Source organism: Podarcis erhardii, assembly GCF_964252035.2.
Source record: "Podarcis erhardii genome assembly, chromosome: 2".
Taxonomy (NCBI): domain Eukaryota; kingdom Metazoa; phylum Chordata; class Lepidosauria; order Squamata; family Lacertidae; genus Podarcis; species Podarcis erhardii.
The window spans coordinates 11,063,618-11,086,126 of NC_138498.1; the positions used below are offsets into that span (position 1 = coordinate 11,063,618).

Consider the following 22,509-nt stretch of genomic DNA (forward strand, 5'->3'; position numbering starts at 1 on the left):
GATGTGCAGACAAATGAACTCCTGGTGTTGCAGATGACATTGCTGAGTCCTATAATAGTGCTGGTAGAGAAGACATGGGAGCAGCGTTCGATCTGGGTCATACACATAGCTGCAGTTTAGAATTACTGGTACCCTGAATTTATTAGTCTTTGAAGGTGCACAAACCTTTAGGTGGTTTTAGCTACAAGAACCTAGCACTGCTACCCCTCTGAAAGCTGTACTGCATGATTGCAGGGAAGGCAAGAGAGCATGGGTAGGCAAACTAAGGCCCAGGGGCCGGATCCGGCCCAATTGCCATCTAAATCCAGCCTGCGGATGGTCCGAGAATCAGTGTGTTTTTACATAGTAGAATGTGTTCCTTTTATTTAAAATGCATCTCTGGGTTATTTGTGGGGCCTGCCTGGTGTTTTTACATGAGTAGAATGTGTGCTTTTATTTGAAATGCATCTCTGGGTTATTTGTGGGGCATAGGAATTTGTTCATTATTTCCCCCCAAAAAATATAGCCCGGCCCCCCCACAAGGTCTGAGGGACAGTGGACCGGCCCCCTGCTGAAAAAGTTTGCTGACCCCTGCTTTAGAGTGACTTGGGGGTTTATTTTGATCCCATCTACCTTCCTTCCAAAATCACATCTGGATAGAGTTAGAAATAGGGACAGCGATAGATTGAGAGAGAGAGATTAGGTCTGCAGCCTGCAATCAGCAGGCTGAAACCCTGCTAGACTATACCTAAAGCTTTAATTCCAGGAAGCGCTGGCAGAGGGAGCAAGGTTTGCAGCAGAGAAGCAGCAGGTGGGCCATTAACCCTTTTCTTGGTTGACATTCCCCCCTTCTCCCCCCTCCAAACCCCTCCTAGAATGCACATTTGCTACATTGCAAGGGAAGGTGTTTTGAATTGGGTAAAGGGTTAAACTGCTGCTTCTCCCACTGCAGATTGTTCTCACTGTTCTGCAGCTCTTCAGCAACCTGGTTTAGGAGCTGGGGGTCCAGTTCAGCCTTTTATGTATTAAAAGTACAAGAATAAGGAAGAAGTGGGTTTCCTTCCTGTGTTGCCAGGCAGCTGTCTGCAGGGGGAGCCACAGCCCTTGTATGTCCCTGCTGGGATGGTGGGTGCTCTCCAGACATATCTGTCTGGAATGGCGGATGTCCAGGCAGCGATGACTTTATACTTGGGAAATGAGAAGCAACAGGAGGGCCATCTGTCCCAGGCTGAGTCCCCCTTAGAGAGTCAGGACCCCGCTGTGCAGGGCAGCAAATTCTCTTGCAGCAGTATAAGCAAATAGTAGAGTTGCTTAGCTCTGCAATGTGGAGAAGGTAAACTTTTTAATGAATTCTCTTCCACACCTGCCACTCAAGGAGTGCCCTCCGTATGTAGTCAGACTCCATTTCCCATCAGCCTCAGCCAGCATAGCCAGTGGCCAGGGATGATGAGAGCTGTGGTCCTGGAGGACTCCCCTGATTGTCTTTACCTTCACAATAACCTTGAGACTGTATGTCAGGTTGAGGCTGCTGCTTTGTGTTCTGCATGGATTTGAACCCAGGATCTCCTAGTTGCAAACTGATCTTCCCCACCCACGTCAAGGAAACTCCAAACAATCCAACGAAACACATTCCCCACATCGTTACTCTTGTCACTTTGCTAAGATGGATTGTTGACGGTTTATTTTTCGACTTGATTTGCTTTCGTTTGTGAACTGCTTCCTATCAAATATCTCAAAGCGATTTCACAAAAGAATCATTCCAATCCTTTTTATGCTTCCGCCTCTCCCACTAGGGAGGTTTTCAACTACCTCGTTCTGCTCACAGAAGCCTGCATAAGGACTCCCGCTAGTGCAGTGGGGTTTGCCCCTCTTCCCGCTGTGTCCTCCAAATCCATTCAGGAGGGTTAGGAAATCCCTCAAAACAGGGTGCAGGTGCAGGGGAGGAGAGGGGAGGGGAGATAGTTACAGAGTCATAGGACTCAAAGAATCGCAGAATTGGAAACGACCCTGAGGACCGTCTAGTCCAACTCTCTTCAATGCAGGAATCCTGCCCCAGGCCTGGGCTCGAACCTCCAACCTTTTGGTTAACAGTCAGGTGCACTGACCCATTGTGCCACCTGGAGAGTAAGCTTGCATCGGAAAGCAGAAAAGCTTGTGCTGATAGAACAGTCTCCTTAGCGCTACATGGAATTTTACTGCAATTTCCAGCCATGTTTTACTGCACTGAGCTGGCATGATGGGTTTTTTTGGGTGGGGGTGGGGGTAAAATTTCAAACCGTAATGTGGGAACCCACCTTTTGAAATCCAGATTTGACCATTTGGCCTGGCTTTAAATGTGTGGGATAACATTCCTACTTACAATCTTGCTTTCCCTTTCAAACATTGATCATCACCCTTGCCTTCCCCTATACCAGGTTGGTGATGCCACAGAAAATCTGTCTGTCTCTGCCTGTCTCTGCCTATCCCAGACCAATCTAGGCCGACTCTGGGGTTGCGCCACTCATCTTGCTTTATTGGCCGAGGGAGCCAGCGTACAGCTTCCAGGTCATGTGGCCAGCATGACTAAGCCGCTTCTGGCGAACCAGAGCAGCGCACGGAAACGCCATTTACCTTCCCGTCGGAGCAGTACCTATTTATCTACTTGCACTGGTGAATTGCTTTCGAACTGCTAGGTGGGCAGGAGCTGGGACCGAACAACGGGAGCCCCCCCCCCCCGGTCGCGGGGATTTGAACCGCCAACCTTCTGATCGGCAAGTCCTAGGCTCTGTGGTTTAACCCACAGCACCACCCGCGTCTCTGTCCCCCAAAGCACTTGGTTTTAAAGGAATTGAGGCTAAGGGGTAAACTGAATCCAGAGCAGCTCCAAAGCTTGCATGATATACAATGAACATGTCTTTAAAATTAGATAAGCCATCAAGAACAATACCAAGTGTCTCTGGCCATTCTGTTCTTCTTGAGCTTTGGCCTGTTCTGACATTCTTCCCCCCATCTCTGAGTTCCCAAGGTTTACATTTTCCTCCTCCTTCTGAAGAATCTGGTTGTGATATTCAGATTTCCCAGACCCTTGGTTTTTAAGAAATGCTTGCAAGAGAGGATTCTTGCAAAGGCTGCTTCCCTTGTCACTAGAGCACTGGGACTGGAAAAACAGCCGCACTGGTAACTTACACTCCAGATACCTCTATCCTTAAAGGCACAAATGCATGAAATCCAGAAATACAAGCCATCGCACATTTGGCCCATGTCGTGTGTTGAGACCCCGCAGCCACCCCCTCGTTGGAAAAATTCACACAAGGACACAGATATTAGGTTTATGTTATTGGGCAAATTTTGGCCACAACTTTATTGAAATTACAGAATGTGAGCTGTATTGGCTTATGCATTGATTGGACCTGACTATATCGGACTCCTGCCCATTGTGCAGGAAGTCCAGTAAGGGTAAGCTACCGGTAGGGGGAGCCCTGTCGTTGCAGACCAACTCAAGCTCCCCCTGGTGTTCCCGTCAGGGTTGTGGCATGGCCCTAGCCCCCGAACAGGCTTCAGACAAGATCAACACCCCCGGATTCCTTTAATGGAATACCCTTAAGCATGGAGGGGCAGGTGATGGCCACACCTCCCCTCCCCCACACAAGGTCAAACAATGCCTAACCGCAACCCTAACAAAGTTGTGACAGTTACAGATAGGTAGCCGTGTTGGTCTGCCATAGTCAAAACAAAACAAATTCCTTCCAGTAGCACCTTAAAGACCAACTAAGTCAGTTCTTGGTATGAACTTTCGTGTGCATGCACACTTCTTCAGATTGTGACGATTGCTACGAGGTATTTTCATAGAAGTGGAAGAGACCACGAGGGTCATCTAGACCAACCTCCTAGATGAAAACCAAGTAGGCGAAAACCAAGTGGCCAGTGCCAATTTGCCAAGTGGAAAAATTCCTACCAGGCCCCTCGGACAACCAAGGCGACCAACCGAAGTCCATAGCAAGGTCATTGCCTAACCTGCAAAATAGGGAGGGAGGGCGGGTGATTGAGGAAGCGAGCCAAAGAGGAAGTCCTCTGGCTCGCTCCTCCATTTAAACGGCTCCGGCCATGGCTCCCGCAGCCAGCGGATTGGCTGGCCGGGCTCTGGCGTGACCAGGATCCCCCAGGCAATGGGGGACAAAGTCCCCCGCCCCCAGCGGGGAGTGGGGGGCCACGCGGTCCACCGCAACTCCTCCCCACTGGGAAGTGGAGCGGATCTGTGCTGTTAAAGGATGGGAGCCTTCCCCCCCCCCTTTGTATTTAAACCACACATACACTTGGGGCTCCCCATGGCACGGCCATACAGTCCTCCTAAAGATGACTAAAACTTTCACAGGTTTTATAGGGGATGCCACGCTTCACCTGATGCAGAAAACCACACTTGCCTGCTGTTAAGTAGGCCACTTAAGACCTCAATTATTAAGAGCCCCACTGATGACTCTTCACTGTGAGAGGTCAGCGTTTAACTCAGGGGTGGAAAAACTTTCCTTTTTTCCCTGCTGAGGCCCACATTCCCTCCAAGGTAATCCTTTGAGAGCTGCCGCAACCCGCGGTGAGCAGTGAGAAAGAGTCAAACGTGAGTTGGGTGCCCCCCTTTGCTTCTCTCGCCACCCCCTTTTGTACTGTTTTCTCTCCTGCTAGCTGTCCACGTGCAGTCGGGTTCCGTGTCATATGAAATTAGGCTGCAAGGCGCCCACCCTGCTGGGTTTCCTGTTTGTCCTGAATTCCTGCCTGAGAATGAAATTGACATGCCTCTAATAACCTCACAGTGAAAAGGGCCTGCAATAGATATATTTTCTGGAATTTATATTGGCTTGATTTTTAAGACATTGCTTGTAAGACCAGCAGTGTTTGAAATTAGCCAGGCGCCAGGTGCGTTTTGCAACTGACGTGGGTCCAATTGTTGTTGCTTTTTTAATATATATATTTTTATTCAAAATTAAAACAAAACATACTATCCAAGGGTCCAGTTGTGACCGCGTGGAGATCTCTAGATGCCAGCCTGGCAACTTGGGAGAACAAAATGTCACTTAGAGAAGGACCTGAAATATTTTGATTGAAGCTTGAATTAGTTTTATTCTGGATTGTTTTGTGTGATGTTTTGTAACATTTTGTGTGATGTTTTGTACACTGTGTTGTAAACCACATTGAAATTTGTTCTTTAAAATATACGGTGGTAATAGAAATGGAAATAACAGCAACAACAACAATCGCTTAGGGGGCGGAGAACAGTGCTACACATTCCATTGTGGTGACCGCAGCCTAGGTTAAAGGTGCCATTTGGTGATTAGATTATTTACAGCTACAATAACCTACCATATAAAAATAAATTTATTTATTTATACCCCGCCAATCTGGCTGAATTTCCCCAGCCACTCTGGGCGGCTCCCAATCGAGTGTTAAAAACAATACAGCATTAAATATTAAAAACTTCCCTAAACAGGGCTGCCTTCAGATGTATTTTAAAGATAAAATAGCTGCTTATTTCCTTCACATCTGATGGGAGGGCGTTCCACAGGGCGGGCGCCACTACCATAAAATTATGGACTGGTCATTTCTTCGTCAGAGGGCAAATGGGCAAATTTAGCAGGGGATCAAATACTTTCCCCCCTCACTGTATCTGAGTTTCCAATACTGTGTAACACCCACGTTGGCAAAAGCCAAGGAGCCCTCCATTTTCTCTCTCGTCACTTGCTTCCCCAGGTCAAAATAATCCCAGGTGGAACCCTGTGGGCCAGGCTGCACATTAAGCAAATAATCCACAATTGAGATCTCCCAGAGTAGTGTTTTTATTGTGATTGTTATTTAAATGCAACCATGGAGAGATGGGGCATTATGATATTTTTTTGGAGCTGGAGGAGGGGGCAGCACTGTTTTCTTCTTGACAATTTCCTCCATCTAAATCTTCTCTTCCCTAGCAAAATGCTAATTAGTCCCTGCAAAAGCGAGGAGGGGGGGGGGAATCAGATATCATCTAATGGCAGCTTTGGGCTAGGATTTGGGGAGAGGGGGCTGATTGAAGCAGAGATAATATTTCAAATGCCTCCCCTCCGCACAGCTGCATTAAGTAAAAATAAACATGACAGAAAATCTAACCATGGATCTTTTCAGTAACATGAAGTTTGGCCCCAAATAACCCTACACTTAAGGTGGGCGGAGATCAGGATGTCCTGGGGCAGGACTAGCCAAAGAATCTTTGGTGCTCTGTTTTAGTGACTTTCACCCCAGCTTCTTCTATTCCCCATCCCCTCCGGGGAATATCGTTGCTTTATTCCAGAGAGTACCAGAGCACACAGACTTCGGTACTCTTTGCACAGAAAAACAGACTTTCTCAAAATTGCTCTTGGCTCTCCCCAAAGATGAAACGTTTTTCCAAGATGAATTAACCTTCTGGCCCGTCCAATCTCGCTTCCAAGCTGTCACCATCTCAAAACTCTTCTGTTCTCCCTCCTGCCTTCATTGCTTCCTTCCTTCTTGCTTCCCTTCCTGAAAACAGCTTCCACACTGCCTTTGACCCCTAAGAGCAGTGGTGAAGAAGGATTTTGTTGTCCTTGGACCATGACTAATAATCCCTGACCATTGACCATGCTGGTTGGGGTTGGAAGGTGTCCATTTAGGCCCACATTTTCTCCACCTCTGCTTCAGAGTCTGGAAGCGGCCTCACCCAGAATCGTTCTCCGCAGGGCAGCAAATACCGTATTTTTCGCTCCGTAAGACACACTTTTTCCCTCCTAAAAAGTAAGGGGAAATGTGTGTGCATCTTATGGAGCGAATGCAGGCTCCATGGCTTCAGCGATAGCAACACGAAGCCTCCGAAGCGCAGTGGGAGCGCTCCCGCTGTGCTCCGGAGGCTTCGCGTTGCTTTCGCTGAAGCCTGGAGAGCGAGAGGGGTCGGTGCGCACCGAACCCTCTCACTCTCCTGGCTTTGCTTCGCTGGAGAGGCGCTGCGCAGCTTTCCCTCTCTGCACAGCGCTCCTTCAGCGAAGTGGGAGGAGAAATGGAAGGGGCTCCGTTTCTCCTGCCGCTTCACTGAAGGGGTGCTGCACAGAGAGGGAGAGAATTTTTTTTCTTGTTCTCCCCCTCTAAAACAAGGTGCGTCCTATGGTCGGGTGCATCCTATAGAGTGAAAAATACGGTACCTTATCTTGCTGCTACTACAACAACAACAACAACAACAACAACAACAACAACAACAACAACAACAACAACAACAAGATCAACACCACCACCCTTGAGTTAATGGAGCAGTGGTCTTTGGGAGCCCCCAGTATGTGTGTAAATAGTATGCATGGAAGAGGGGCTGCAACAATGCCTCCGCTATGTTCTGTGGATAATTCACTCTTCTTGGGAAGCACATTTCCTGGATTCAACTCCTGACTTTTAAGATGAAACAGATGCTGGCATGAGCAAGGCCTGATATATTAGGGTTGGCATGCTGTTCAATTGACCAGCCCAGTATTATCAATATTCTTTGAATACATGATGTTTGCAGAATTGGCCTGCTGTTACGTTGCGTAACGTCTTGAAGGCTGTGTTGAAATGATAATTTCTTTTATTTTGCTTTTTTTAAAAAAATAAAATGTGAAACTAGTGTTCTGGGATGAAAGACAAAGAGAAGGTCAGTCACATTGCTCACATTTTTATTTTCTTAAAAAACAAACCCTTACCTTAATTCTGTTTAAGTTTTAAAAAATTGCAACGAAACATTACAAGTTATTACAAGTGTCTGTTGGTGATTAAGCATTAACATTTATTAGAACAAGAACAATACTTTAAATTCTTGGCCATTATTGGACCAGTTGATAGGCTATATCTTTCCTGACTGATCAAGTGCCCAATCCTGAGATTTAATTATATTTTTATCCTGCTTTTCATACCAGATACCATCTCCCAAAATAGTGCACAGACAGAGAGGCCCTGCCTTCAAGCTTACAAAGTAAAAAATGGCAAGACTAGAACAAACTTGCCTTTATACCCATTTGCAGCTCTTCTGGTCTTTCCTTGTTGGTCTTCTTGCTTGGGTAGGAATAGAGGAAACTGCTTTAGACCATTGGTCCCTCTTGCTCAGTATTTTCTACACTGACTGGGGCTTTAGGATGGAGTCCTTATCTGGAGATGCTGGGTATGAACCTGAGACCTTCAGAATGCAAATCAGATGCTCTAACACTAAGCTGTGGTCTTTATCCTCAGATATAGCTCCTTAACTGCCATAGCAGTCCTTGTTCCTTTGGCTCTTGGCAGAGGATGCTCTCTACTCCCAGGGCAACTGGCAATAGATATCTACATGCCTTAAATAAAAAATATTCATGCAAGTAAACCCATGGATGGGTAAGCTGTGGCCCTCCAGATGTTTGTTGAACTACAGCTCCCATCACCCCTGGGTGCTGGCTGGGGCTGATGGGAGTTGGAGTCCAACAGGTTCCCTGTGCATGTTTTACACCCGTGTTTCTCAGAGTGGAGGGACGCGGGTGGCGCTGTGGGTTAAACCACAGAGCTTAGGACTTGCTGATCAGAAGGTTGGCTGTTCGAATCCCTGCGACGGGGTGAGCTCCCGTTTCTCGGTCCCTGCTCCTGCCAACCTAGCAGTTTGAAAGCACGTCAAAGTGCAAGTAGATAAATAGCTACCGCTCTGGCGGGAAGGTAAACGGTGTTTCCGTGCGCTGCTCTGGTTCGCCAGAAACGGCTTCGTCATGCTGGCCACATGACCTGGAAGCTGTACGCCGGCTCCCTCGGCCAGTAAAGCGAGATGAGCGCCGCAACCCCAGAGTCGGCCACAACTGGACCTAATGGTCAGGGGTCCCTTTACCTTTACCTCAAACTGGGGGTGATGGGAGCTCTAGTCCAACAACAACTGGGGACCCAAGTTTAAGAACCACACTTTTAGACACTGCAAGGTACCAACAGAGAGGATGGATCTGCCCATTGGCTCCCATTGTCTGCCTTGCACACTGGTCACCTATTGAGTGAAATTATTTTCATTGGTATTTTTATTCCTGGCAGGTCTTTAGCGCCTTTAACAGCTGTCTAGAAGGTAGAAATGCTCCAGGTTAATCTCTTCCTGGCATCTATCATAAGGGACAGGATAAGTTTCACCTGTTTAATTTCTACGCGCAGAATGCTTATGCTGCTAAAAGGTTTTGGCAGCAGGGAGCAGGGAAGTCGCTCAGTTTGGGAAAGTGTGGTTCTATGGCCCCCACTCACCCAGCCTTCACTTGGGATAAGAAATCCTTTGGGAGCTTTGGATGTTTGTGAAATCCCCGGTAATGAGATACCAGCGAAGGGGGAGGAGCCTGCTGTGCTTATGCAGATCCGATGTGGTGTGGATTAGCTGTTCCATGCGTATTAAGTGTCTCTCCTAGGTGCATGGAAGATGCCTCACGAGATTGTTGCTACAGTGCCACATGTCACAAACGTATCTTGTCCCAAGGACTGCAAACATCCTCCCAACATTTCACAGATGGAAAGCGGGGTGGGGGGGTGGGATCTCTCCCTCCCTCCCTCTCTCTGGTGCACAATGTGCCGTCTTCTTACACCAAAGATTGTGGCAGCCCTCTCCTCCTCCTCCCTGCCACACCTTTTGGGGTGTATATTCAGTAAGGAGCTGGGTTTCTTCCAATCACCCTGTTCTGGTTGCACCTGTTGCAGAGCGCACATGGCTTGCCCATCTTTGCATCTGAGTTGACTGCTCCTCTTTTCAGTAATGCTCCAACAGCTGGTTCCAGTGAAATGATTGGTGCTTGTGCAATGGTCCTTTGAAGCCCGCCTGCCAATCACATTCAGGTGAAAATGTTTACACTGAAAGGGTTCTCTCTCTGTCTCTCTCTCTCTCCCTTTTAGGGTTTGAATTGTTTTCGCTTTTTTTAAAGTGATTTGCTAACTCAAGTCACTTAACTCTCCTTGTAGCACAAATACCTTAAGCAGTTTGCCTGCTAAAAGAAAGATGCCCAGTTTCTCTCTCTCTTTCTCTCTCCCTCTCTCTCTCTTTCTCTCTCCCTCTCTCTCTCCCTAATGTGAAATAAGTCTGGACTTTTAAATGCAGGCAACAGTGGAGGTAGTAGACTTGCTAATGGATCATATACTTCTTCAGATTGCAGATGGGGAATCGGTAACCAAAAACTCTTTCTTAACTCCACAGTCTTTCCTTTTCCTCAAGCTAGTCACAAGGAGAAGGGAAGCAATTCATCTGCGCCGGGCCAGTCCTTTTAGGAATTCCAAATACCCAAAGTATTACTACTTGTCAACTCTAATATCTGAGGCACATTTCCTCCCCCAGCACCCCACAAGTTGAAACTGAAAGCACACTTCATTCTCGTACCCCCGAGTCTGTGCACATGTAAAAATTCCATAATCTTGGAAGCATCTATCTTGCATGTTACTGTTCTGATCAGTTCCGCATCTGTAAAATGGACCTAAAAGTGCTTGACTGCTAGAGGTGATAGTCATGGTAGCATCAAAGGCTGTGAACCTTTTCTAAATAGGGTTGCCAGGCCCCAACCTATGGAATGCATTTTTATTTTTTATTCTGTATTTAACGATATATCTTGTATGGATAGGGTACAACCTGGGAACCATATGTAAGGGTCTTTCCAGATTCCCTTCTTATTGTGCATTCATTATGATTTGTGCTTGTGATGGTATGGGGGGGGGGCAGTTCCACACAATCCCGTTTTCAGTATCCTTGGCACCTGCAAAGGTTTTGGGGCAAAGGTTTTGGGTCACTGGCTGCTGTGCATGCCTACTCAGAAGTTGAATGAGATACTTATTGTAGATGCATATAGCCTCGATCTCACTGGCACTGGTGAAGGGAAAATGCTCTGTACATGCTCAGTGACCTCCGGTTACTGCCCATGTTACAATGCTAAAGTACTGGCACTGAAAATAGCCTCTGGGGCTCATTACAGATGGGCAGAAAAGAATATGAGCTGAGAAAATAAGGATCTCAAAACATTACACTGTCTTATTTAAGCCACTGTTTCCCAGCTATAATATTGAGATGAGTTTCTAATACCTGGGCTGCTTCTCATATATTTCTGAGATTGGGGTATTGGAGGGGGCGTCCTAGGAGCAGAGTTGCTTGTGGAATATTTTCTGCATGGCACAAATACTACTTATTCTTTAGGAGTTTCCTACCAGGACAGACTTTGCTCGTGTGCTCAAGACATCGATGCCATAAAACATATTTTGTTGCACTGTGCAAAATATGAGCAAGCCAGGGCTGAACTGAGATTACCCTTGCTGGTACCTTTCCCGGGAAAATCAGAGGCTCACTATGTCAGGTTCCTATTGGAAGACTGGACAAACGCTAGAACATAGCAGTGGCAAAGTTTTTATTGGTGGTTCCAAGAACCAGTGAGCCCTTTATTCTGAACAAAATGCTTGTTTAACCTGGAGGTAGGCTGTATGAATTGTGTATTGCTTTGTAACGATTTGTTGGGTCTCTGGACCGTAATAAAGGTTGTTGTTGATGATGATGATATTCTTTAGGATTTTATTAACCCCATTTGATCAGAGCTGCCCCGTGTCCGGGGCGGACGGAAGTGCACTCTGCACTCTCTTAGAAACACTCCTGTCCAGTGGCGTAGCGAGGGGGTGCAGGAGGGGCCAGCCGCACTGGGCGCAACATCTGGGGGTTAGGGTTAGGGGGCGCAAATCCACGGGTTAGGGGGCGCAAATCCACGGGTTAGGGCAGTGGCGTAGCGTGGGTTGTGAGCACCCGGGGCAAGGCAAGTAATTTGCGCCCCCAAACCCGTGGATTTGCGCCCCCAAACCCGTGGATTTGCCCTAACCCCAGATGTTGCGCCTGGTGCGGCCGGCCCCCCCTGCACCCCCCACGCTACGCCACTGGGTTAGGGGGCGCAAATTACTTGCCTTGCCCCGGGTGCTGACAACCCACGCTACGCCACTGCTCTTGTCTTCCATAGCGCTGCAGATAGATAGGGTCCCGGGGCTGAGAGCTTGGTTCAAAGCAGTTCCTGCCTAGTGGAGTTGGAAAAGGAGATCACTAATAGATCACCTGGCGATTCCGTGGGAAGGAGATTCAGAAGGGGAGAATTCCCGAGGGCGCCCCCTTCTAGCCGGGGCGACGGGGGTCCCATCCATTCTCCCCTCCCGTCGCCCGCCGGCTCTCGGGGCGGCAGGGCTTGTCCGGCCCCGGGGTGGGGGAGGGAAAGAGGGAGTCCCCTTCGCTCGCTCCTCCCCAGCCGGGAAAGGGAGGCGGGCGCCCGGCTCGCACTCTCTCCGCTGGCTGCCGGGATGCGCCGGGGGATTCGGCCGCTGCGGGCAGCGCGCACTGAAGCTGCACGGGGTAAGAGAGGCGCCTGCCCTGATCCGGATTAAGCGGCTTGGGGGGGGGGGTTGCGGCGCGAGAGATCCGAAGTGCGGGGGAGAGGGGCTTCTAGAGGTAGGTGGCGGCGGCGGGGGCTACGGAATAAGTTACCCCCCCCCACACTGCGCGCACTCTGGTCCATTTCAGCTGCACCGCTTCCCTGGAAATGCAAAAACACCGCCAGCCTCTGCACTCCGGAGTCGGTTCTCCTCTCCCAGCTTGCGCTGACTCCGTTTCCCCCCGCCTCTTGCCTCCCTCCGTTGCTTTCCGAGACGGGGAGCAGAGTTTGTAAGCAGGGATGCTTGGAAGAGGGAGAAGCCGTGTCATAACCCCCCTCACCATTTAATCACCATCCCTCTGCAGAGCGGGGGGGGGGTCGTCTCCATTTTCTCTTGGGATTTCTCCTCCCTCCACAGTCAGGTAAAAGGACCCTCAGACCACTGCCTTGGGGAAAAACCAGGGGGTGCTCTACCCACTAGGTAGCATTGCTTCCTTCTGAGCAGGAAAGGGTCTCCTGGTTAGCTAGTTATCTGTTGAAATCCATTTGACCCAGTTTTGCCACCCCTGGTTCTTTCATCTAGTCTCAGCCTGGGTTGAAGCACTTGTGGTCCTCCAGATGTGGACCAGTGGGCGGGGGGGGGGGGTTTGCAGTCCAGCCTACTTAGGATCATGGAATTGTAGAGTTGGAAGGGAGCCTGAGGATCATTTAGTCCAACCCTCTGCAATGCAGGAATACGTATGTAGCTACCCTACATGGGGATCGAACCTGCAGCCTTGGCATTATCAGCACCAGGCTTTAACCAGCTGAGCTAACCAGGTTCCCTGTCCCCTGCCTTCCCAGGGTTTGGGGTTACAGCCCAAGAGCCTCTTGGCCCTCTGTCACAGGATACACTACTGCCCCCCTCTGTAGATAACTGGTGGCAGTCTGGAGTTTTAGCGTTGGGGGGCCCCTCCACATGTCATTTTCATTGTGTGTTCATGATCTGTGCTTCTCATGGTACGGAGCAGTAACACGTCCCACCTCTGTTTTCAATACTGTTTGAGCCTGCAAAGGTTTCAGGGTGCTGCTCTTTCCAATCAGTTCACCTCGTGTCACATCCAGCGGAAACCCTGTAACTTTCTATACTACCACAGATCCGGGTTTCTTTTGCCCCCCCCCCCTTTGTTGCACTGCGGTGCAACTGCCGCTCCAGGCAGCAAACACGCAAGAACATTAGGAAAGCACCAGGGAACAACCAAGAAAGCAGAATAATTTGTAGGTGGTCCAGTAGAAAAACCACCGCTAATATTTCACCAGTGACGAGTTGTGGCATACACCCGCAAAAAGTCCTACTAAATCCTGGATAATGTATTTGCGGGGGGGGGGGGGGTGGTGGTAGATCTTTTGAAACAGGGAGGATAGTAGCAGCCGCACCTCTCTGAGTTTCACTCTGACTCCAGTCAAAGCATTTCGACTGTGGGTGCTTTTGTGAATTATCTGTCAGCTACAGTATTTTGTGCCTGGCTTCCAAAGCAAAACAGGTGCCTTTATGCTCAATCCTAGTCATGGCCTGACTGTGCCAAACAGCCAGTAATCAAAATGTTGTGCTGTGTGCACAGAACACGTGCAGATCCTAAGTTACAACCTCCATGATCCAACTTAGGCTGTTTACGCTCTTCTGTTCCCTCTCCAACCCGAGCTCTCCCACAGCTTGTTTGGGAAGCAGTTTCTGCAGGACATTAGCCACAGTCCTTTTCTATCCCATTGGTTCTTATGAAATAGTGTGATTTGATGCATTGCAGCCCCCCGCAACCCAATTTGGGATCCACATTTAGAAAAAAAGAACAACCTAGCTGCGTTTTAAGATGTTAACGCGTACACAGCCTTAGTGGCTGATGAGCTGTGAGACCCCAACAGCCCTGCTTACTAAGAACAACAACCCCGTCTTCTTCCGATTGTGGTTTTGCACACAGAATGCTGAAGCAGGCTTTCCTGCCACTATTCTTCATTGATGCTTGATTCCCCCCCCCCCCCCACGGCCTGCCAATTCTGGTTCATTTTCATCCCTGGCATTTTAAAATGTTCAATCTCATGATGCTCTGGCCAGGCAGCAGAGAGAGGAGAGAGAGAAAGAAAATGGCAGAGGTAAAAACCTAATAGGGAACTTGACTTCTAACCCCTACAACCTGTATGGACCCTGTTTCATTTTCTCCTGGAAAGGTTTTCATAATTGAGCCAAAGAGTCTTGATTTCCCTTCCTTATCTCACCCTTGTAGTGCTAGAGTCACTGATAGATATTTGTTATCTCCCAAGGCAAGGCGAGTCTGGCTCCCAAGCTAGGCTGTACCTCCCAACAGTAGATCCTAATAATAATAATAAATAATAATAATAATAATAATAATAATAATTTATTTGTACCCCACCCTACCTGGCCGGAGTCGAGCTCAGAGCGGCTAACATCATATAGATAATACAATATGCATAACAACAAGCAATCAGTTGATTAAAATGCATCCCAAAATTAGTTCAAATAAATTAAAGTTAAAGTTAAAACTGGACAAATGACAATCCTCAGGTTAAAATTGAAAGTGGTTAATACTCGCCAGGACCAACTGTTTTCACTGATATTATAAGGACCTGTGAGCGGGCTGGGAAACCTCTTTCATGCTTGTACTTATACAAAGAGAAAATGAATCAGACTGAACGCTGACCAAAGGCCTGGCGGAACAGCTCCATCTTGCAGGCCCTGCGGAAGGATGTCAAATGTCAAAATATTTTCCATATTTAAAGGCAGAACCAAGGAATCCTGGTTTGCTCCACCCAATACTTCCCAGGAGGCCTGGCTCTCTTGACACACATCCACACCTAGTAATTCCCGAATTGTGCCCAGTGATAAATTTATTTGAGAATGAATTCTGCGTTGAGGAGGCTGCCGCTGCATCTCAGCATGATTTGTTGCTTCTCTGCTTAGGGAGAGATCAGATCTCTTGTGCTAGAACTGCAGCAGTTTTTCGCCTTCAGAGTAAACTATATGTTGCATCTCTCTGTATGAGTCACTGCTCTGGAGACACCACTTTTCATCCAGAAGGCAAGCTCACAACAGTGATTTGGATGGGAACACAAGAGGGTGAGCTCCTTTGAGGATGGGTAGTTCCTGCTCCTGATATTCCAAGTAAACCTTTTCAGGTGCACCTCCAATTGTAGAAGTGCATTTTGGCATTGCAGAAACTTAGTTCCCACTGGGTACTACACCTCTCCCAAAACTGAAAACGAGATGACCAGCTTCCAGCCTGTCTCCCCCTTGCTTTCTCTTAGGTATACACAGTAAATACCCAGAAGCCTTTAGAACACAAACCCTGGTCTTCACCTAGTAATAGACTCTCAGTTTCCAATCTATTAATCTCCTTCTGCGATAGATGCTCCCTACGAGGTTTTGCTCCTCTTCGAAGCTGGGAATTCAAGTTCCCAGGCTGCAGAATGCCACTATTTTGTCATTCCCACCCTATCTTTTTTTAAAAAACCTCCTTTACACTGTCTTCCTCATGCATCAAGTCTTTTAGTTCTAGAAGGTACACTGTGTATTCAGGCGGGACATGTTGTGAAACTGGTGTGAGAATGCTCAATGGATGATGTTTGGAAAAGCAGACCGTGGCGGTTTGGGAACACAGAGGAGCTTGGGTGTCATCATATATATATATATATATATATATATATATATATATATGCAGGTTTTGGTGTCCTCGGGTGTCTTCCCGTGTAAAAGTTGGGGTGTCTAGGCGACGTTTCGACGAGGTCTCACTCGTCATTTTCAGGCTGGTGCTTTCGGCTTCTTGTTACTGGAACAGAGCAGGATCTCAGTGTTTGAGTTCCTATAAATACTGTAGAGGGGGTGTGGTGTATAGCCTCCAATGTTCTGGGCAGAGAGGAAGTTCCCAGGCTAGTGTGCCTTTTCTTCTTTTGTTCCTTAATTACTTGAGAGATATCTTGAGTGATTTCTTGAGTGATATCCTGAGTACCACTTAGGTGGGTCATTAGGTGTGGATTAGTTGTTAAAGTCTTTGTGTCTTGACCTCTTGAACTTTGTGAAGAGTTTTCATGAGAAGATGGCTGTACTGTACTTAGTTGTGCTCTGGCTTGGCTTCGTGTATAGGGGCGAGCTGTGGTTTTGTGGCTTGTGTCAGCCAGATCTGTGTAGGGATTGCAGGGGGGTGCAGCATCCGGAGGTGCCACCATGGATTGGCTACTGGATGGTGTCTGTAATTCATCTGTGGAGAGGGTCTGGGTTTGGGTCTGGTGTGGTTGATTGGTGTTGGCGTTCTGTGTGCCTCTGGATCTGGTGTCAGTTTTTGTGGGGAGGGCTAATTTCCAGATGTCTGGCAAGCGGTACTCAGGATATCACTCAAGAAATCACTCAAGATATCTCTCAAGTAATTAAGGAACAAAAGAAGAAAAGGCACACTAGCCTGGGAACTTCCTCTCTGCCCAGAACATTGGAGGCTATACACCACACCCCCTCTACAGTATTTATAGGAACTCAAACACTGAGATCCTGCTCTGTTCCAGTAACAAGAAGCCGAAAGCACCAGCCTGAAGATGACGAGTGAGACCTCGTCGAAACGTCGCCTAGACACCCCAACTTTTACACGGGAAGACACCCGAGGACACCAAAACCTGCATTCCTGTACCCGTGAAAATCTACGAAAGCAAATATATATATATATATATACACACACACACACACACACACACACACACACACACCTTTGTGGTGGAACCTCTCCCCTCTCCCTGAAGAGGGAGGGACAATTCCTGAGGTTGACTGGAGTGAGGTGTGCATCTGTGACTTAGCTCACAACCTTACTACAAACTACTGTATGTGTCTCTGGGCTTTACCACTTCAAGCTACAGGAAAAGGCTCACATGACTGATTTCCTCTACACACACACACACCTGCATGATAGAAAACTATCATATTAGGGAGCAGGGCTCCAGCCACCCCTTTTCCCTGACATGCTAGTTTACTATGTGCCAGGACTATTTTTTTTCCCGTCACGTGAGCCCTCACCTGCGTTCTGAAGTGTCACAGGTTTACCACCCCAGGGGCCTGTTCCTTTCTCAAGTCCAGGAAGGTTTAAAAAAGAAAAAGTGAAAGAAAGAAAAAAAAAGTCCTTACCTCTTGTCCTGGGCCGCCCACAGGGTCAGATGCTAAGACCACAGGGGCTATTTATGGCTTGGGTATTATTTTGAGCTGTTATCTGCTGAACGCGGGGTTTCTGCTTGTTGGATGTCATGACAAGATGCAGTTACATCCCCACCCAGCGGGTGCCAGCTCTGTGCTCCAGAATAGATACCGCAGGCTGCCTGCAGCCAAGCGCAGGCAGACTGAGACAATCGCCATCCTTGCTTGCTCGCTTGTCATGACAGGGGATGAGGTTTGGGAAGGAGCGGGGTGGGAGATTGCTGGCTGCCAGCTCTCCTAGGATCATCTTGCAAAGTTTGGGGAGCCCAAAGGCATCTAATAATGAGACATGCTTCCCTGCCTGGAAAATCTTCTTTCACAACAAGGAGCTCTTGGGCATGCAGCTGCTTCTGGGGAGGAGCTCTCCAGGCGTGTGTGTGTGTGTGTGTGTACGTGTAGTAAGAGAACATGCTACTTGCTTTCACAGCAGAGTATCAAAGAGAAGCAGGCGGGAGTCCCTGGGAACTGTCCCCAGGCTAGCTTTGCTCTCTGCCGAATTGATTGTGCTGGCCGTTCCAAATCCCAGAGTTCACAGGAGCCTCTCGCTTTGCCCGGCTCCTGCTAAAGCGTTTGAATGAAGCCGACGCCTGTGCTCATGCCCCTGGGTTTATGGACCCCGGAGTGGGGAGCGTCAGGTTTGCAGAGAGCTGCTGCCGCTGCCTGTCCTTTGTACAGCACTGCAAACCTGGCTTGAGAGCAAACATTTTGGGGGAAGGCAGGAAGATGGATGAATGGAAGGTAGGGCACCGGAGCATCTTCTGAATGGTGGGACAGAGAGGGTGGGTGGTGTGGTCAGTTTCAGCTGCCTGGAAGGGTGTCAGGCAGTTAAAAGGGCTATTCGGATGTGGAGCTCACGCAGGGTGGTGGGCATATTTTGAGAACTCCAGATCCATTCTGCATTCCTGGGAGAGGTGTGTTACTCCAGTAGCAGACAAGGAGTTCTGGGTTCTGTTCTCGCAGTGGCCGGCTAGATGCCTTTGGGAAGACGGTAAGCAAGCCAGCAGCAGCGCCCCACTAGTGAGTCCTCGTAACTCATATTCAGAGGTTGGATTTTTTTGGGGTGGGGAGATTCTAGTCTGGGTATCAAGATTCCTGTGTTTTCTCCCAGCAATTGCTCCTTGGTGATAGTTGTGGTAGTATATTATTATATGATGTCCTATTCGTTCTTGGGGGATGCGGGTGGTGCTGTGGGTTAAACCACAGAGTCTAGGACTTGCCAATCAGAAATTCAGCGGTTCGAATCCCCGCAACGGGGTGAGCCCCTGTTGCTCGGTCCCTGCTCCTGCCAATTTAGCAGTTTGAAAGCACGTCAAGTTCAAGTAGATAAATAGGTACCGCTCTGGCGGGAAGGTAAACATCATTTCCGTGCACTGCTCTGGTTCGCCAGAAGCAGCTTAGTCATGCTGGCCACATGACCCAGAAGCTGTACACCGGCTCCCTTGGCCAATAAAGTGAGATGAGCGCCGCAACCCCAGAGTCGTTGATGACTGGACTTAACGGTCAGAGGTCCCTTTACCCTTTACCTATTCATTCTTGACAGGCTGCAATCTGAGAACAAAAACTGCATGAAACAGAAAAGTAAACTCTGTTACAAAGTCTGTAAGGGGCTCCCTTTGGTTAATTCCCATTAATTCACATTCCTTGCCTCCCCATCCTCCCCTGTTGTGAGGGAGAAAGTAGCCTACACAGTGATGGGATTTAAAGGTGGTCTGTGTTGTTGGGGTGGAAGTTAGGGCTTTTAGTGTGCCCTGTCACTCTCTTTCTCTGTCTCCCTTCTCAAAATGGGGCTTCGGAGAAATCAGTTCCCGACTTTGAGAGTATGCTGTGCTTGCATGTTGGCTTCTATTTGAGTCCGGGGATTAACTACCAGAGCCAGTGCAGGGATGGAGGTATGTTGGGTCAAACAAGTGTGCAGCGGGCAACAGAAGTGACTCCAGAATCCCAACCCTTTCTCTGCCACAGCGGAACCAGGAGCAGCTGCTGTGCCTTGGTTTCCCCATTCGAAGTGCTCTGTGCGGTTGCAGCCCAGTGGGGAACATAAATAAGGCTTGAAGTGCCCTTGGAGCAAGGCAGATCCTGGAAGAAGAGCTCAGCCAGGCCAAGCCAATTGCAGCTTTGCAAACTTGCTTTTGGAGGAAAAGGGGTTGTGCAGAGTTTCAGCTCTCTGACCTTCCTGGCTCAGTGTGCTGCTGTGATAGGCAGCCTGCCAGCTCATCCCAGTTGGGGGAAAAAACCCACCATTGTACCCCGCAGTTGCAGCCTGTCTTGCTGACTTGCAACTATTCCAAGGCTCTGCCCTATACGGGGACATTGTTGGAAGGACCGGGATAGGGGAGTGGTTGTTTTTGTTTTTGTGGCTGGCTTCTTTTCAGTAGATATAATAATCTGTTACAGCTTGAGTTTCTAAGGGACCAGGAATGTGTGGCCCTCCAGACTCACAACTTGCATCATCCCTGACCATTGGCCATGCTGGCTGGGGGCTGATGGGAGCCAGGAGTCAAAAGGCTCCCCACCCCTGTTCTAGCCCAACCTAAATCTCAATTTTACCTGAGATGCAACCTTTATGTTGCATTCTGCATTTAGCTCTGGAACATGCAAAGTAACAACAGTGCTCCTGAGCATGTGAAGGATGCCTTTTCTCTGCAATAGAGCAACTTGGTGAAGTCCACAGAGCTCAAAAGGAAAATTCTTCAACACCAAGCGGGAAAGGTACGGTAGAGTGGCAAGAGCATCAACCATCCCCCCCCCCCTTGCATATAGTGGAAACTCTTAATTCGTTTAGCACTGTTTGCCAGTGCCACCTAGATACCCTTACTTATCTTGGCACTAAAGCGCCACTTGGGCTGCATTGAACCTGACACTCCAGAAGTCAGCCTTTCAGGTCAGAAGTCATGGCTGCCAAGCAACGTAACTCTCCTGTTTTTAGATGTTAACCACAGAGTCCAACTCTGTGCAACAGCTACAGTTGTTTAGTTCTTAAGCTGTCTCTGAGAGCAGCAGCAGCTTGCTCAGCCATATCTTAAAAAGTTCCCCCAAAGTCCAGAACTCTGTGAAGCAGCTTGTTTCATTTTCTGCAGTTAGGACATAGCAATGAGAACTGCTGGCTCATCCCATCCAACCTTTTGCCCCGAAGTTGTGATGTCTTCTTGCTAAAGCAGCCTTCCCCGACCTAATGCCCTCCAGGCATTGCTGGACTACAAGTTCCATCATCCCTGACCGTTGGCCATGCTGACTTGGACTGTAAACCCTTTTAACGGCCACCCCTTCAAACGGCTTCCAGAGGGTTAACCTTGCTAATCCGTTGCAGCACAAACCAAGGGTATGGTGGCACCTTAAAGACAAACTAATTTACAATGACATCAGCTTTTGTGGACTTCAGAAGATGCAGAATGATGAAGTATGGACTCCAGTCTGTGGAAGCTGTTGCCAAAATAAATACAGTCATACCTCAGGTTAAATATGCTTCAGGTTGAGTGTTTTCAGGTTGCGTTCCGCGGCGACCCGGAAGTAACGGAACGGGTTACTTCCGGGTTTTGCCGCTCGCGCATGCCCAAACATCACACACATGCGCAGAAGCAGCGAATCATAACCCGTGCATGCGCAGACATGCAGACGTGGGTTGTGTTCTGCTCAGGATGCGAATGGGGCTCCAGAACAGATCCCGTTCGCATCCAGAGGTACCACTGCATTGCTAGTACAGTGGTGCCTCGCAAGACGAAATTAATTCGTTCCGCGAGTTGCTTCGTCTTGTGATTTTTTCGTCTTGCAGAGCGCGGATTCCCCGGGTATTAACGGCTTTAAGAAAAAGGAAGCAAACCCGCAAGACGTTTTCGTCTTGCAAAGCAAACCCATAGGGAAATTCGTCTTGCGAAGCACCTCGAAAAACGGAAAACCCTTTCGTCTAGCGAGTTTTTCGTCTTGCGAGGCATTTGTCTTGCCGGGGCACCACTGTATTTAAGATGCCACAAGACTTTCATTGCCTCACTTAAAGTTTAGATGAATACTCTTACTCACCCCAAATTGCTCTGAAGGCAATTGAAGATGCATTTGTCGCATCCCGTAGGGCAGTGATGACCAAACTTGGCCCTTCAGCTGTTTTGGGACTACACGTCCCATCATCCCTGGCTAACAGGATCAGTGGTCAGGGATGATGGGAATTGTAGTCCCAAAACAGCTGGAGTGCCAGGTTTGGCCATCACTGCTGTAGGGGTTTCTTGCTGTCTCCTATAACATCTTCACAGAACAGGTAATCCATGAGACCTTTAAATCCAGTCCAAAATAATTTGTTTATGTAGCTCAGATGTGGGAAATTTGTAGCCCTTCAAATGTTGCTGGATTGTGACGCAGCATCCCTGCCACTTGCATCATCACTAGGGCTGATGGGTCTTGGAGTTCAACAACATCTGGAGTCATAACTGATAGAACAGGCCAGGACTCCCTCCCGCTACAGTTTGGCAATTGCCCATTTTTCATTGAAAACTGCCCTAGAAATCTGACCTGCGGCCTCATATCATTACCTCATTGCTTTGGCACAGGGTGACCAAAGGCATTCAACTCATCATCACATCACACAACCTACTGAAAACTGCTTCCTCACTAGAGAGCACCTTCGCTTCTTCTCTACTTCAAAGATCTGGGCTGTTCACACCTTGTTCCCAGTGAATTAGATAAAAGAAGCCCCCTTAGAAGGGAATTTGTCTGCATGCTTTCTGGAGTGTGCCATCAATATTTAACAGCCCCCAAGTCTGAGGGTCCTTGGCATTTAAGCAAATATGCAGACAAGGAATGCAATAGTCCCTCAATCCCTGATAGATTGATTACCTGTGATACTGTCTTGCCATTCTCAGACGGCTATCATAACGTCCTTATGCAAATTATGGCACAGCCACACATGGAATCCTGTGTAATAATAATAATAATAATAATAATAATAATAATAATAATAATAATTTTATTAGTTATACCCCACCC

At 48.2% G+C, this 22,509-nt stretch overlaps 1 protein-coding gene across 10 annotated transcripts in view; it reads left to right on the top strand.

The window, feature by feature from the left end:
* Positions 1–22,509, top strand: part of ZNF385A (zinc finger protein 385A) — a 214,061-nt gene that overhangs the window by 122,306 nt on the left and 69,246 nt on the right. Inside the window, exon 1 of one of the 10 annotated variants that reach the window (XM_081848990.1) lies at positions 17,987–18,276. The exons of the other annotated variants lie outside the window; for them this stretch is intronic. Within the exon in view, the coding sequence (XP_081705116.1) occupies positions 18,148–18,276 (129 nt within the window). The 5' untranslated portion in view covers positions 17,987–18,147. Of the gene's footprint in view, positions 1–17,986; positions 18,277–22,509 lie in introns of those variants that run through there. 10 annotated transcript variants of the gene reach the window in all.